Source organism: Harpegnathos saltator, unplaced genomic scaffold, assembly GCF_003227715.2.
Source record: "Harpegnathos saltator strain DR-91 unplaced genomic scaffold, Hsal_v8.6 scaffold414, whole genome shotgun sequence".
Classification (NCBI taxonomy): Eukaryota; Metazoa; Arthropoda; class Insecta; order Hymenoptera; family Formicidae; genus Harpegnathos; species Harpegnathos saltator.
In genome coordinates this window covers 896,631-913,243 of record NW_020230222.1, presented here as the reverse complement: position 1 = coordinate 913,243, position 16,613 = coordinate 896,631, and the positions used below count along the sequence as shown (strand labels likewise).

The window sequence follows — 16,613 nt, the reverse complement described above, 5'->3', positions numbered from 1 at the left end:
GTTTCGACGTTTGTGTCCGTGGACGGTGATTTGAAACAGGCGAACACCGTCGAAAGGGTTGGCGAAAGGGAGGGTGAGTGGGTGGAGAGGTTAGCAAAAAGGCAGAACGCGGTCTCTCCCGCGGAACTTCCGCCGCGCGTTTCATACCCGATGTCCGTCTCTCCACGCGAATTTATTTATAGTGACAGGGTTTCTCGTCGCTTATGAGGACTCGCCTTTTCCAGCGTGACCGCGTCGCTGTGGTACCGTTTAATAAATTCGCGCGAACTTGCGCAAGTGTTCGCGCATGCGAGCATGCACGCGAGGAAAATGGGCTGGTCCTCCGTTTGTGAGCGCGCGGTAAAAGCAGGGCAAGAGATAATACGCATCGAGCGCGAGGCGAAAATCCGAGAGAATGGCGAAATATTGGCTTGTTCGGTAAGTTTGTAAGGATTTCGTTGGGAAACCCCAAATCGATAATCCCATGCAACTTCATTTTTTCGTTGTTCAAGACGACGTCGAGAAAAAAAAAAAAAAAAAGAAAGAAGAAGACGGTGAAAATACGTTATTAGATAGAGTTATGTCTGACTATAAAATATCGACTTTGAAGTATTTTCGCAAAAATCCCTGCCAACTGACGAACAAGCCAATATTTCGAGCACGTGTAAACTTTTGTCCCGCGACGCGCACCTCGTCTCTCCTCGGATATTCAAGAATAGCGCATCCGCAGTTCGCGCGCGTTCGCACGGTTTCGGGCTTGGCAAGTTGAATTCCAGTTGCCTTCTCCCGCGCGGATAGCCAACTCACATAACTCATCTCTGCACCTCCGTAAAGCGTAATTCGCGACCACGGCATTTATACTATTATTATTTCTACGCGGAGAATGAACTAAAAGCGCGAGCAGCCGCGCTATCTCGGCAACGATGGGAATACACGAAATCGGGAGTATTCGCCGTGTGCGGAAACACGTCCGCACTCGGGATTGCCTATTGACCGAGGCGAGAAATTAGAAACCGCGCAGCGCCGCGCTCGCGAACGTCTGAATACAATTCACACACGTACCTCAGGAGGGCAGCTCGACTATTACTTTATACGTGACATGGATAATTTTGCAAGAACTCGCGGGAGGTCGTTCTCGACCCGACGTATAATCCCGACATTTTTCATTCGATCCTGCGTACGTAAAATCCACGTGAGCGGATCGTCGCGGCGAGAGTGATTTTGCGCGTTGTCTCTCTCTCTCTCTCTCTCTCTCTCTCTCTCTCTCTCTCTCTCTCTCTCTCTCTCGTTTTTAATGAAAATAATCACTCGACACATTACTTAACGCGAATCACGCGCGCTCACGATGACGCGCATCCGCCGGAGGCGGAGGCGGTGCATCGGTAGAGCGCCGGATGGACTTCCTTACCAATATCGGAAAATTCAGCTCTCCCCCCAGTATCGGAAAATTCGGCTTTCTCCTCGGCATCGGAAAATTGCGCTTTCTTTCCAGTATCGTAAAATTGCTGCTTTCTTGCAGCCTCGGAATACATACTACAATGTCCGATCGTACGAATGCATCGGGTGGAGCATCAGGCGCGATAGAAACTCGCCGGTTGCATCAAATGCATCGCGAATGCAAGCAGCGGACAATACATACGCGAGAGCGAGCTCCTCGCGAAGATAATGCGCAAAGATACGGCGGCAGCGTCACAGCCCCGGCTGCGACGTCGCGGGCGATTTTGACAAAGGGCTCGTTGCAGCAAACGCGAACGTGAAATTAAGCTGCGCGCTTATTGCTCATTCAGTCGCGACGTTTAGCGCGACGACCGCGCGACGATCGTGTATTTTTGAAACGTAAAGAACCGTCGCGTCGCGTCGCGTCGCGTCGCGTTTCAGCGGCGGTAGTCCTCCGCCGCCGGTACTTGCTGATTTCATGACTTCGCATACAGCCCGTTTCGCCTCCGCGCCATATTTTTTACAGCCCCATGATGCGCAAAGCTCGACCGCTGTCGAGCGACGCTAAAAGGAAGAAGAAGAGTTTGATATACGATTCGAACGATTCGCGTTCAATTATACGAACGGGAAAGGGCTAGCGGCCCAGATAAAGCCGAGTGCTCGTCGCAACGATAATAATCGCTCGTTTACTTCATAGCTGAGGTCCTGCGTTTTACGCGATTTATGTCGTCCGGTGCGCAGGAAGCTGTTCCGAAAAGCTCAACGCCGCGACGTAAAAGGGAGAAAAAAAGGTGTAGAGAGTGAACGCAAAGCGCGACCGTAAAATCCCAAAAGTGATCCGTCGGGTTTCGTGAGATACGTCCGGAAAATTTCGTTAATTTAATGGGATGAAATTAAAACGGATTTTCGCAAAAATTCCCGCGGCACATCGTTACCCAATTAATCGCGCGTACCAAAAACAAGGAAAGCGACAGTGAAATGCAGATTGTGTTAATTAGTAATTAAATTAGCAGTTAAATTAAATTGAATTATTCGGCGCGATAACGTTGTGTGAATTTCGGTTTAGCGAATTTATATTTATCACCGGCCGACATCTCTGTGCAAGCGTGTTCATACGTGACGGAGGGACCGTTGTTTCATAAAAAAGAAACATATTAGCCGCTGCGCGATCAACCGCCGCGTTTTAACGATCCGATCAGCTACGACCAGCCGACGCCGTTTCTCTTTATTCCTCGATAACCCCCGAACGGCAACTCGCTCGGCATAAGCATGTGCATACAAAGTTAGCAGGAACGCAGTGGAAAATCGTTTCTCTCCGAGCGCTCGAGAGCGACGAGAGACGAACGGGACGGCGAATAATCGCGCTCGAGTTCATCGCGATTCGCTGTGCGACCGTACCGTCGAACGATACGCGGTTGCGCCATAATCAGATTCGTTTGCAGCGACGTATCATTTGAACCCCCCGCCGCCCCCATCGCCACCGCCACCGCCACCACCTCCAGCACCAGCACCAGCACCAGCACCAGCATCAGCACCAGCACCAGCACCAGTAGCAGCAGCAGCACCACCACCACCACCACCACCACCACCATCACCACCACCACCTTTCCACCCGACCGCATCGCCGTTCTTTCATTCCGCCCGGCACGGTTTTGCGTCTCATTTCCCCCATCAACGTTCAACGTCGCGCTACTCTGACAAATTGACGGTGGGTTTTGTCGACGACGAGACGGAGCGCGCGCTTTGAATTTTCCTTTTTCCGGAGGATCGCGGGAGCGCACCGGGCGGAAATGCAGACAGCTCGAAAGAAATTAGAACAATGTTCTCGGGGTAGGGGAGGACATCCACAAAGACGGCGAATTCATTAGAAATGCGCGTACGACGACGACGACGACGACGGGAATGGCGGATAAGAGCCGGATCGTTGAGACGGAGCACGGAGAAAAAGATGATAATCTTAGAAATCGTCGTAAGAATTAAAGCTCAAAGCATGCGAGAAAAATCGTCGGAATATCTCTCTCTTTTCAAAACGCGCGCATGTCGGGAAAGCTGGGCGGCGAGCGGACGCGCTCGCGCGATTCCGCCGGCTCCGCTATCGCGCTTTTTTTCAAAATTTTCCGATATTAATCCTGCTTCCCTGCGAGAACGTTCCGGCAGCGCTATCGCGAGTTACATGAATTACTGTTGCGAGCTACGCGAGCACATATCGCGGTGTATATATACAGTGTTAACATACTGCGGGATAGATTCGCGCGCATATTCGACGCATATAATCAATCTTCATTCCGTATATGATATCAATCCGCGCATCCTAATTGGCCCTTATATGCAACGTGTCACCAATTGCCTGCGAACCGTTTCGATCATTCACCTGCTGATGCAGGTTAAACGCGCTAACAAGACCGCGAGCTCCTCTTTTAGCCGTTCTTTCCCTTTGGACGAAAATCCAAATGCAACCACATACATACATATCGATCTATTCGATACTTCGACGGCAATGCACGCTCAAAGACTCACAATTCGAACGCGTATCGAGGTGTGAACATTATCTTTCGAAGAATTAATCAGAGATGACATTCGCCAGCGTTACGATGGACATTGCGCGAACGATGAAACAGATGCGCGCCGAGCAAAATTCTCGCGAGCGACACGCAATGTGTCGAGGAAGAATAAACGAACGTTAAAACGAGACGGACGCTCAAGGATGAGACGCAGCGTGAGCAATTAGATTTGGAATCCCGGGCGCGTTATGAAAATGCAACGTAAGTCCCAGATTCTCCTCTTTCCTGGGTGGCCCCGCTCAATGTACACCGACGACACCTAATTCAATTATCGAAACAATCGCGACGAAAGGCGCAGCCATTGTCGCCTGCGAGAGAAGCGGCTGCGTCCGTGGAATTTAATTTTTTAGTTCCTCCTGACTGCGCGTACAAGACCTTTCGCTCTTTCCCTCTCTCTCTCTCTCTCTCTCTCTCTCTTTCTTCCTCCCCCTAGCAGGCTCAGATAAATATTAAGATCCAATAAAAGGAAACTCCGTTCGTTGTGCTTCGACCTCGTTTGTAAATTAGGTTGAACGCCTTAGTGAAGCCTTAAGGCGCTATAAAGGGACCAGCGAAGCTTTCAAATGGACCGAGAGTGCGCGTAACGAGAGAAATTGGCCCGCATCCTCGTGTTCGTATTTAGCGATTAACGTCCGGTGCTGTAAATTCGATGCAACGCTAAGTTTTATTAATGCAGGAGGGAGGAGGGACAGTTCGGCCTCTCTTAATGCGCTACGCACACCTCCGTGTCTAACGCGGAAGGTGCGTTACGATTGTGATGTCGCGCGCGATTGTCTCGGCATCCACTCCTCCTTGGTGGATACGAAAAATGATTACTTAAAACGTAGCGAGGGCCAGACCACGGCACCTTTGCATCCTCTTAAACACGCCGTTTAGCGCACCTTGAAAGCTCGGCGTGTGAGAATGAAACGACAACAGAGGAGAAAAAGAGAGAGAGAGAGAGAGAGAGAGAGAGAGAGAGAGAGAGAGAGAGAGAGAGAGAGAGAGAGAGAAAGAGAGACGATAACGCGGGCCAACACTCGCGATTGTTCCTCGGTACGTTATCATTTATGAAATCCGAAACGGACCCTCGAGTGCAAAGTATTGAGATGTAAGATAATTCGGGGAAGAAAAGTAAAATGCGTAGGGTCACGCGCCACTCGTGCGAGGAACGAGCGAAAACATCGAAGAGAAGCAATTCGACCGCTAATTCACAACGAAAGGAAAAAGCGTGTCCGTATAAGAGGAAAGTAAATGGAGATGAAAATGTAGAGCAACAAGGAGGGGGCGGCGGGGAATGTCGCGCGAGTTCCGAGAGCTATTATTTCGCAAGATGGGACAAAACGCAACGGTGTAAAAAGGGCGGGCGCTATTTGCGTATCAATTTCGGGGACGTGGCTCTTCGTAAAAAGCTGACACACGCTCTTTAACCATTAATATTTATCAAACAACAATGCGCCATCTAGAGCGTATCGATCCGCGCTGTCGAGTCTCTTACAGATATACATGTATACAAACAAACACACACACACACACACACACTTACACACTTACACAGATATATACGTGTGTATATATATGTACATACGCGCGTTGACGTTCGCAATATAAATTTTACGCACAACCGTTCGCGTTACACAGCTCCGTCGCGCCCGTCAGCTATGATTTACCGCGGCATCTACGGTCGCGCGATTTATTTAGCAATTTTACGACCGGCAGCAATATAAATATCACGGTATAGTCGCGTAAACCCAACGACAAATCCATCGAGGGTTAAACCGAGTCCACCCTTAATAGCGGGACCCAACGGTAAGCACGTCCATACGGACGAACTTCGTTGCTCCTGAGTGCTCGTCCGCAGATAAAAGCTTGCTCAGAAAATGGAGTGAGTGAGAGAAAGGAGAGAGAGAGGAGGGAAAGAGAGAGAGAGAGAGAGAGAGAGAGAGAGAGAGAGAGAGAGAGAGAGAGAGAGAGAGAGAGATAGAGAGAGAAAGCTCGGAAACTGAATGCGGAATCGTCTCCCCTCGCCTCGACCCCCGCCAACCTTAGCGGAAACACGAGTAACTGAGGAACGAGAAGCTGTAACTACGGCAAGACTCGAATTCCAACTTCCATTGTAAATCAATATTACTAATGTAAACAGTACCGAGGTTGATGTGCACGCGGTGTCCACTCGGGAGCGATTCTTCGCCGTAGAACTAACTCACAGATAGATATAGAGCGCGATTCGAGATGCGCCTTTCGGTAATAATTCGCGCGCAAAAGAGAGAGAGAGAGAGAGAGAGAGAGAGAGAGAGAGAGAAAGAGAGAGAGAGAGAGAGAGAAAGAGAGGGGGAAAAAAAGAGTCTCATCCCAAAATAACTTTTAATGATAAAAATGAACTGTCTGATGATATCACTCCGCCGAAATAACCACGTCGATAATATAAAAATTTACCAGCTATCGAGAATCTCTCACAATTTTAATCAAGTCTTTCCGAAGTGGATTTCCATTTGCTCACATTCGTCGGCTGTCACGTCGCGTAAAATAAATCGATGCCCCCCTCCCCGCCCCTCCATTCCCAACTACCTGGCCACCCTCCTGCTGCGCGCGGTTCGCGTGTTTTATTTCATCTCCGTTATAATATTTCTGCACGAGCTTCTCGCGTGTAACATCCTCCATCGCGATAATCTCCGCAATATTGCGTTATCCTCGCGTCGAAGCGGCGCACGTCAAATTTCCTCCCGCGAGAAAGACAGGTCGAATCTTTTCATCCTGCCCCCGTGAAACCAATTTATCACGAGGCGGATGTTCGCGCCCCTATTCCGCGAAACGAAACAAGTCGGCGAACGAATCGAAGGTGCATTAACGCGCCGCGGAAATCCGCATCGGCGAACTTCAAGACTCCAGGCGGATGGTGCTTATGCATAGATAAAAGCACGCCGGCAGAATGGGAGGGGGGGACCGGGAGGTTCGGCGGCGAAATGCTTTTCACGCGTTTTCCACGGCGAAGGAAACGCCGTGAAAAAGTGCCGGCCTTCCCTCTTCCCCACCCTCCCCGCCCCCGACAGCTCGCCCTCGAGCAAACCGCGGGGTGCGACGCGCGGAAAGGAGCGGCCGGGAATCGCGAAATAGTTGACGCAAAAGTTGCCATCCGGCGATAGAAATGTTGCTAACGGCCTTTTGATGAGACGCGATTTACGCGGGACGGTGGGACGCCGAGGCGTGTGCTGATGGACGAGTCGTAACTTTTGCGCTAAACTTGACAAAACTCGCACGGCGAGATCAAAACGATTTCATAACGAAGCGCGCGAGAAAAACACGATAGACGTCCGCGCGCGCGCGCGCGAATGGACGTATCGGAAAACGCTAGGATGGTGCAATTTTTCCGGTGTATCCGATTCCGCGGGCGATAACGATACGACGATAAAATCGGAGGAAACGTGACAATTCGTGCGCGGCCGCGAATTGTCGCGAATTTAGGATTGATCCCTGACAGCACGATTTCTAATTAATACTAATACGAATAATGAATAAATAAGCCTTATATGAACTGTGCTGCGATTAATGCAATTAAATATATATGCGACACAGCTCTCTCTCTCTCTCACACACACACACACACACACACACACACACACACACACACATAGCGCAGTGTCAGCAGCAATACATAAACAATATACATGAACAATACATGAGGTATTAGCGATTACCGATTAGTTGCAATTCATGGGTCGACGATGTATTTCGAATTCGACACGATTCGATACAGCGCCAAGTGCTTTCCCGTATTAATTAATCAACATGAAAAAGTTAATCTATTGTATCTTGATCCGGGAGCGGGGTGGACTCGCCATTCAGCCGTGTTCTCGCCGTGGAAACACGGAAAAATCCTATCGCGCACGATCGCGCAAGTGAACAAGGCACAATGATGCTGCCGCGAGCACGTCGTTAGTAATTAATATAGATTTTATACATGATATATACGGCGCGTAACAACAACGCTATACTGCGTTATGGGAAAGTGTATCGACGCACGAACGAAAACGTGTCGCGCATTCGAAATTTCGTCAGAATTATCAGTAAATATTATTTAGCATTCTAGGATTAAACAGCCGTGAAATAATGCGACAATAATGACACAATGAGGTAACGCAATAAATAACACGATGCACGGCGTACAACGCGGTGTTATCATTACCTAACAGCATAGGCGACTCGTTCACGTTGGCTTGTGACGCGAAATACAGAGAAAGTGCGACGCGCGTAATGCAACATTTACAGTGAGAATTTTCGCGCCACGACACAAAGACGCGCGCGAGTTTCAAGCCGAACGTTTCCGAAATCGTACGTGGCGCACGATATCGTCGCGTAAGCATTGTTAGTCAGTCGGCTAGCGTGTTGGGTGTTTTAACGTCACGATGAGATGAAATTTTTCAGTTTCCCCGCAAACCACCGCGTCGCCGCCGAGAAAAGTTCATTCCGTTTAATTCTACAAAAGTGCGCGCGCGCGCGGACGCCGTTGCCGCGCGGCAAAAAGACGCGCGCCCATTTTGCCCGTTCTTCCGCCGCCGCCGCCACCGCCGTCGCTCCGAACTGTCGCGCAAAAAGCACGACGGTAAAAGCGACGTAACGAAACAAGGAAACGCCGTGTAATTCGCCGCGCACGGCGCGACCGTATCGGGGCGCACTCGTTTTGCGGCACTAAACCGCTTTTTCGGCCCGGAGCCACTCTCGAACTTCGGCCAGCCGCGAACATGCGCACGCGCGCGCGCGCCAGCGGACTCCCCGTTGCGCGTTCGATATCCTTAACAATGGCAATTCTGTTTACGAACAAATTCCCCACAACGGCAGCGCCACGAAATTCCATTTCTTCTCAGTTCGTTGGCGCGCGCGCGCGCGCACGCACAGACAGAAACGGAAATCGAGTTTGTGTCCCGCGTCCTCCTAGCCATCGCCCCTTCCCACCCCCGTCGTCGTTGTCCTCCTTTCGGGGCCTCGACTTCCGCCGAAAAGGCGGAGAAAGTACCATGACCGCGAAAAGATGGCCAAAGTTTGCAGCGAGAGAACCGCGATAAAAGATAATCAGCGAGTCGAAAGCTTCATCCACCAGGTCGACCGCGCCGGACCATCAACCTCTCACTCCCCTTCCTTATACTCTGTTGTTTACCACAAGCTACACACCCTCTCGCCCCGCTTCCTCTCAATTCTGCTTCTTCACACCCGGTCGCAACTTCGCGAGCTTTCCCCGCTGCGAAACACGGAAGCGCGCTGCGGTCGGGCCATTTCGAGCTCAAGAAAATGATTTTCTCGTGGAGGAAAAGGCCGTTTCGAGAGAATACGAAACGAGGGATCTCCCTCTCTCTCTTCCTCTCCCTCTCCCTCTCCCTCACTCACTCTCTCTCTCTCTTTCCCTCTCATGGCTGTGCGAGAGCACTTGCGTGCAAGACGCATCGAAAGCTTTGTTCTAGAGAGCTCTCGACTGCGACGCCCTACCAAAGAGAATATCGTGACGTGATTCTGCGCCTATGAGTGAAGCAAGTAACGCATAAATCCTCGCATACGCGTACAGCAGTCTCTCGGCGAATCGCTTTGCGAGCGTTTTCGAAAAACGAGATTTGATTCCGCGAGAGAAATTTCGAGCATCATGCGCGAGACGATGCGCCGCCGCATTCGTTCTTGCTGGTTGATTCTCGGACGATTTTTCCAAACGCGCAAAAAGCAGCGATTCTCCAGACCCTTGCGCGAACCATCGGTGCTGAAGAAGATGGGCCCGAGGAGAGACGAGAGTTCCTTTTCTCTCTCTCTCTTTCTCTCTCTCTCTCTCTCTCTCTCTCTCTCTCTCTCTCTCTCTTCAATTCCCCGTCAAGCGGAAACACGCGGTATTCGCGCGCGACTTCGTAAACATTTTAACAAGCAATACGACATCCCGCGCCCACTTGACTTCTTACGTTATACGGTGTCAACGATGCAACGTTACGGCTGCGCGGCCGTGAATGCGACGAGCGCAGTTGCATTTATTGGCACAATTACGCCCGCCGAGCTGGATGTTATTCCACGACGACGACGACGACGAGGCGCGGCAACTTCTGTTTAACCCACATCGCCTTGTTTATCTCTCATCCGTTTTACGCTGAAGCTTTCTCGAGTGGGAGAGTGAGAGAGCGAGAGCGAGAGAGAGAGAGAGAGAGAGAGAGAGAGGGGGGGAGAAAGAGAGAGAGGGAGAGATGCGTTTTCTTCGATAAATACATTTCCGGGGCCGGATTTCTCGAAACGTTGCGCGCCGCTATCGAGCGGATGCAACATTCCGCTGGCAGCCGTCGCATGTTTTGAACCGCGCAACCCCGGCCGTCAGCGTTATCTGCCTTCCTTCTGCAAGAAGGCACGTAGCTTTCCGGTCGGACGGCTTTATCTGCCGGTTCCGTGATATCATTATTAACTGCGATTCGCCGATGCGGATCGGCCGAGCGAGCGAGCGTGAGCGCGGAGTGTCCGGAAGGAAGATAGGAACGTCAGATCCGCCCGGCTGTTCGCGACGCTAACTCCATCAGTTTAGCGGCGTCAGATTATTAGCGTGGCGCGTCTATTTCGCCGTGACGAATAACCCTCTATCGTGCGCATCTGCCGCGCGATGTACCGGAAAGATGTCTACACGCGCGTCATGCGCATCCGCACTCATGTAAATTACCGCGTAAAATATACTGTGGATATTTGAATTCGTATAGTCGTTATAGTCGCGATATTACCACGAGCGATAATAAATCGCCCACGGCCGCTCGCTTGCGCGCGTGCGCGCGCGCGCGCGCGCGCGCACGCGGCCACGAATTACGTCGAATATTCGCGCGACTCTTGTAATTTATGTCCGCCAGCCAACACGGCGGTACGCGCGTCATTCCTTCCTTTTTTTATTTTGCTCTGTCCTCATACGCTATCTCTCGCATATCCAAAGCAACGCGATCGCGCTGAGCGAGTAATCTGCGATGACGAGCGCAAAAATGCGCCGCCTACGCCCCGGGCGCGACATCATGCGGAAGTGCGCGGCGGCGGAACGCGATTATGCCATCCGCGGCAGGTGCGAGCATCAAAAAGCCGTTCGCGAACGCGCCCTCCCGGCCGCACCGAGGGGGTGTCTCCTCCGTTTTCCCTGCGCCATCAAAAGAGAATTCGTTTCAATTGCATGAGGCTTCCTCCCGCCGCCCCGGCGGCACCGCCGCTGTCGTCGTCTTCGACATATTCCCCCTCCCCCTCCCCCTCCACCTTCATCTCTGCTCCAACGTCTCTCTGCTTTTCTTCCCTGGCCGAAACCATCCCGATACCGCGTCCTACTTACCCTCTTTCACCCTCGACTACCCCGCCATCCCAGCAGCAGTCATGTCTCGTCATGCGATTAGTATAGTAACGTCGGCTTCGGAAGGACCGCGAGCAGCGCGAGAATCGAGGATGTCAATCGCGTTAGGCTACACACAGAACCAAAACTCAATATTTACGCGCAGCAACTCGGCGCTAATTGGACCGCCAGCTAATTGGTAACGCTAGCTCTCAAAGTCAAGGGGAAAACGCGGCGAAATTCGGCCCCGGATATCGGTATATAAACCGAACGCGTCTCCATCCTCTACCCCTCTCTCTCTCCATCACCGTCGCAGAGGACGATATTGGTGTTCGATTACCAGCCGACTACGCCGGATGCTCGACCGATCCGGGGAATGCAACATCCGTCGAGCACCGCGAGCGTTTAAGCCGATCGTCTACGCATCGGCCGGAGGTGGGTAAACGCGCGGATTATCTAGAGCAGCCGTGTAACACCTCCTGGTCCATGCGGCCGACGAAACCGCTCAATGTATGTGTGTGTGTGTGTGTGTGTTATATAACATATAAATATAATATATAAGTTTAAAAAAATTATATATACATGTAACACATAAATCTTTCGTGTACGTACTGATTAGATCAAACAGAGCAAAAAGTCCCTCTACCATTTCGCAGAGAGCACGTAAATTCGAGTTATTAATTACACACGCGACAATGCAGTTACTCGCAGGATAGTGCTGGTTTTTCTGTTCAGTTTGATACCAATCTGCACGTACTACACGAGAGATCTGTATGTTATCGTCAGACACTCTGTATATATCTACATGTGTGCACGAAGAAAATCCGATGATTATACGCAGTAATAAGACGCGACACTCCGCCCTCGCGTTTTGCTTCTCCGCAGTTTTGGTCCGCCTACGTTCCTTGCGGCGCCGCTCAGTTAAACGCAGTTCAACTCTCGCTGGAACAAATCGACGTGATTCGTCGACTCGCCGAAATGAATGCTCAACACTTAACCCTGGTTACCTCCGTCAAAGGTGAGTACGTACATCAACACCCGCATCCAACGCGCCTCTCCAACGCATGAACCTTCCTTTCCTGTTATACGACCGTTATCGGTCGACCGCGCGCACTTCTTTTTAATACGGTAGACATTAGTGCTCCTCTACTCGCGCTTCCTCTTTCCTCGCAGAGGTTACGATTAATTACAGTCACAATTACAACCGCCCGCGTATAAGAGTGTTTTTCTTCTTTTCTGCTCCGGGAGAGCTCCGCACGAATTTATCTTTTGCGAAAAAGAGAACGACGACGACGAGTATCTACGTTTTAGTCTTGCTCTTTTGTGAATTGCTTCCGACGCGAGAGAGGATGTACCGTAATTACATATTTAGCGTCTGGTAAATAACTTTTCGTAATATCACGATGAACAATACGGCACGTGTGTCGAGTAAACGCGAGTAAGAGAACAAGGTTCGCCCGCGAGAGACAGGCGGAAAGTTCAGCGATGCCAAAACGCGTACAATGAATTTGGCCCGCGAGGTATTATGAGAAATCTCCATTGTCTCCCGGCAATTCAGTTAATACGAAGTGAACCCTCTTGTAACTGAAAGAATTTCCCTAGTTGCTGCCGCCGTCGCCGCCGCCGTCGTCGTTGCCGCGCGCGCCGCGTTATTAAATGTAACGCGCTAACCGCGCCGGCAACAATAGATATGGAAGCGACGGTTCTTAGAGAAAGTTTCTCATCGGGACGATCCGAGGTAGATAAAGGGGACCCTACCTATTAATTGCTCGACTTCTCTAAAGTTGAGGAAGAAAGTCGTTATTGGATTCGACTCGACGGCATAACTTTGTATTGCGGAAGATTTACCGTCAGTGGACAAAAGCATTAAGCTATCGGTAAGGGACGCCATAATCGACGGTGGCTTCTGCTGATTCACGAGACAACAGAGAGACCCGGCTTCTATATCCGATGTGAAGAGGATATTAAAAGTCCCGATTCCGCCGGTCCTCCAGCGCGAGGCGGATAATGCCGGTCGGATCTTTAACGGATCCTTATTCCTTCGTGATCCGAACTAATCTCGGACAAAATAGATCGGTATTACGTAACTTTTTATTTCAGTATTATCGCAGCGCTACCGAGCTCAAATTACAATCAATTTGCTATTTTTATAAAAATTGTGTGTGTATGTAGAGGAAGACAATTTATTGCGGTTGTAAGCCCACTCGTCACTCCGAATTTGGAAAAAAACTTTTTGCCAGCAACCACCGTGCGACCAAAAGTTCGTACCCTCACGTATAGAATTGCGAAAGGTTAAACGAGAATTTTTTTGTCCCACGAACATCCATTAGCGCTGATGACTGTTATGGGTCATCTCTATTTTTGAAGAGGGTTGATTTGCCGTTAGAAATTAATGGCTCGATATATCGTTCGTTAACGAGAATTTGCGAAATGTCGACGTAATCAACTAATGGGGAATAAATTGCGTCGATATGCGACGGAGCTACTTGCGGGATACATTTCCGGGAAAAAGAGGAAACAATACCCGGCGTCGAAATAACGGACAAACTGCGCGCACAACCCGAAAGAAGAGAAGACGCCGCGGAGCGAAAGAGGATGGCTGCGAAGATACACGCGCGGGCTTGCGAAAGTTTTCGCGACAAGTAACTCGCTTCAGAAACCCGACTGCCATTTTCATAAGCTCGTTGAAATCAAATCGAGGTCGCGCGCGAGGAGAAGATAAGAATATTACATTTTGCGCGAGATATGCAAACGTTGCATAAATAAACGGTCCGGAGAAACCTGTACTAGAGAAAACCCGCAATTCCGCCGACGAATTTGCGCCGTTGAGCCTTTATTAACGAAAATATTAGGAGAGGTCCGATTGTACGAAGAAAGAATTGAATTCGCGATTGAATGCGAAGAAAGAAAAATTACACAAGGTTCGACGGGATTGAACCCGTTAGCGAGTAAGAAACAAAAACTTACGCTCTTCTCAATTTATTCAAAGTAAATCATTCCAAAAGATAAGAGAATACGAGAATTGGCGCATAAGAGAGAGCAGAGAGAAAATACACGCGTGCGCGATGTTTAATGTAAAAAATTCAAACGTCAAGACGAGAGTTACGAGGCAATTTTTGCCGTTGAGGAAAAATCGACGCCACATCGCACCACTCTCGCGCGTCCTCGATATTTCGCGTCGAGACGCAAGAGATCCTTCTGCTGCGGATATTTCGAGCAAGTGAACGGCCAGTCGATTTCGTGAGTGCTGCGTACGCGAAATCAAGCTGCGCATATACATGTACAGCCGCTGAAAAATGAAAGAGGAATACGGGGAAGGGCCGAGCGCGGAAATAGCAGCCGAGCGCCGCGTCGCAAGCAAAGCCTCGCGCAGTGGAACTTACCGTGAGTAACACGGTCCGGAAAGCTGTCAGCCATTTTCATAAGCTCAAGAAACTTCGCCAAGTCGAAAGGAGGTCGCGGCGCGAAGAAGGCAAAAGGTGGAAAAGCCAGCGGCTCGTGCATACGAACCTGCCGCACAATGGCGGCTAGAAGGGGCAAAACCGCAATTTCGGAAATTCACCGCGCTGAATCACAGCAACGTCGGGTGCAAGAAAATGCTATTAATTAATAACTAACGGAATATTTTGAGAAGCGGCTCCCCGTGTCATTTTGTGCGCGTCGTACACGCGCGCGCGCGAGAAAGGAGGGGCAAGGGTGGAAATTTAATGCAGTAATTAATAACGAAAACAAGAATCTCATTAAAGCGCGGCAGAGTATTCATTTAGACTCGCATTCGTTTTATTTTCGGGCAGTAGGGGCAGGCTGCTTTCGAGTGAACTTCAAAGCGGCAAAGACGGGCGGGACAGTTACAAAAGGAGATTACCAGCTTTTTAATTTTCGAGATCAGTGGTGCGTTTCTCAAAAGATAGCGCACGGCTTTCTCGTATCGAGATAAAAGGCATTAAATCCTATTAAACTTTATAAAACGCTTTATTGCGCGGCGGTACGGCGCGATAAAAGTAAATCGGGCAAGCGTAAAAACTTGAGATTAATATTAATTTTGTATTCCTCACGGCCGACAGATTCCCTCTATAATCACTCAACGATTTTAGGTTACTCGCTGCGTGTTTACGTTCTGACCGTTCATACGAATTCTCATTGTTGATTAATCGACGGATCTCGCGAACGATGCCAACAGACATCCCTCCAACGACGGAAATTTGAGCGCAGAAAATTTCGACCGTTAAAGCACTTTGCAACACAACGCAAAGACAAAGAGCGAGGCCAGCGCAAGGGACGAATTAATAATGTTAATGTCTTTGGATTTGCATTAAAATGACTAGCCAAGTGGCTAAGATCGTTCTCCAGCTTCTACGGAGTTTCGGCCGCGTCAAACGGCAATTAATCTCCGATTACGTTAATCGCCGTGCTGAACGATCTATTAACAGCCGCGTGTACAGAGAAATAAACAAAGTATTGTCAGTCGCGAGTGGGTGAGCAATAAGAAGCGTAGCGTGAGAACTTTTATCGCCGAATGAATGGAGAGCAACAGGACGATAAAAGTTTACGAGTCTGACGGATCCGTCATTAATCCTCAGCTTACAGATATACATGGGCACATGTATATACGCCGTTTTACCGCGGCAAAGCGGACTTTAGAGAGAGCCGGGATACGCGTTTAAATAAATAACTCGCGCGCGGTTCGACATATTCGATGTAAAAGTGCGATAAATCAGTCGGCTTAATGCCCCCAGCGCCTCGAAGCAGTCTGAAAGTTTCAATGAGACGATCTACAGCACTCCTGAAAGCACTTTCGAAAGCGGATTTAAAAGCCGATTTTTACCGATCTTTTCATTTACACTCCGTGCCCCGTCCGGAGAGCGCAACCGACTTTCCGAGATTTCGTCTGCGATCTCCTCGCCGATGGTCGTAAATAATCTATGAGCGTCATAAATAATACCCCGAATCGAGGGTCTCCCTTAATCTCATGAAGTGTCACTTTAATCTCACTCACCGAAGAAAAAAGAAAAAAAAAGAGGATGCCTGAGGGAAGAATTATAAAATTCGTGCCGATGGTGGGCGCGACGAAAAGAACGAACGAAAATTGGACCGATTCTCGCGGATGAAGCGTATGTAATTCGAGCGAGAGCAAAGTTCACCGGAGATGAGTCCAAGTTCCACGAGCGGATGAGTCGCGAATAAGTCTCATGTACTTAGGTGTTTTCCCACGTTCGAGTATTCTCGGATCGCAAAGTTCATCGTGAGCTGCGCTACCGCGGTTTTTGCGTGTTTACGACGTCAGATTGCCCGTAAGATACGAGACGAAGTTACGAGGAGAGAGCGAGACACTGTACGAGCGACGTTAC

At 49.8% G+C, this 16,613-nt stretch overlaps 1 protein-coding gene across 1 annotated transcript in view; it reads left to right on the top strand.

Annotated features, from left to right (window-relative positions):
- Positions 1–16,613, top strand: part of LOC105185545 (dipeptidase 1) — a gene marked incomplete at its 5' end in the record, with an annotated part of 93,224 nt that overhangs the window by 59,267 nt on the left and 17,344 nt on the right. The window contains one exon of the mRNA XM_025301361.1: positions 12,151–12,283. Coding sequence (XP_025157146.1) covers positions 12,151–12,283 — 133 coding nt within the window. The remainder of the gene's footprint in view (positions 1–12,150; positions 12,284–16,613) is intronic.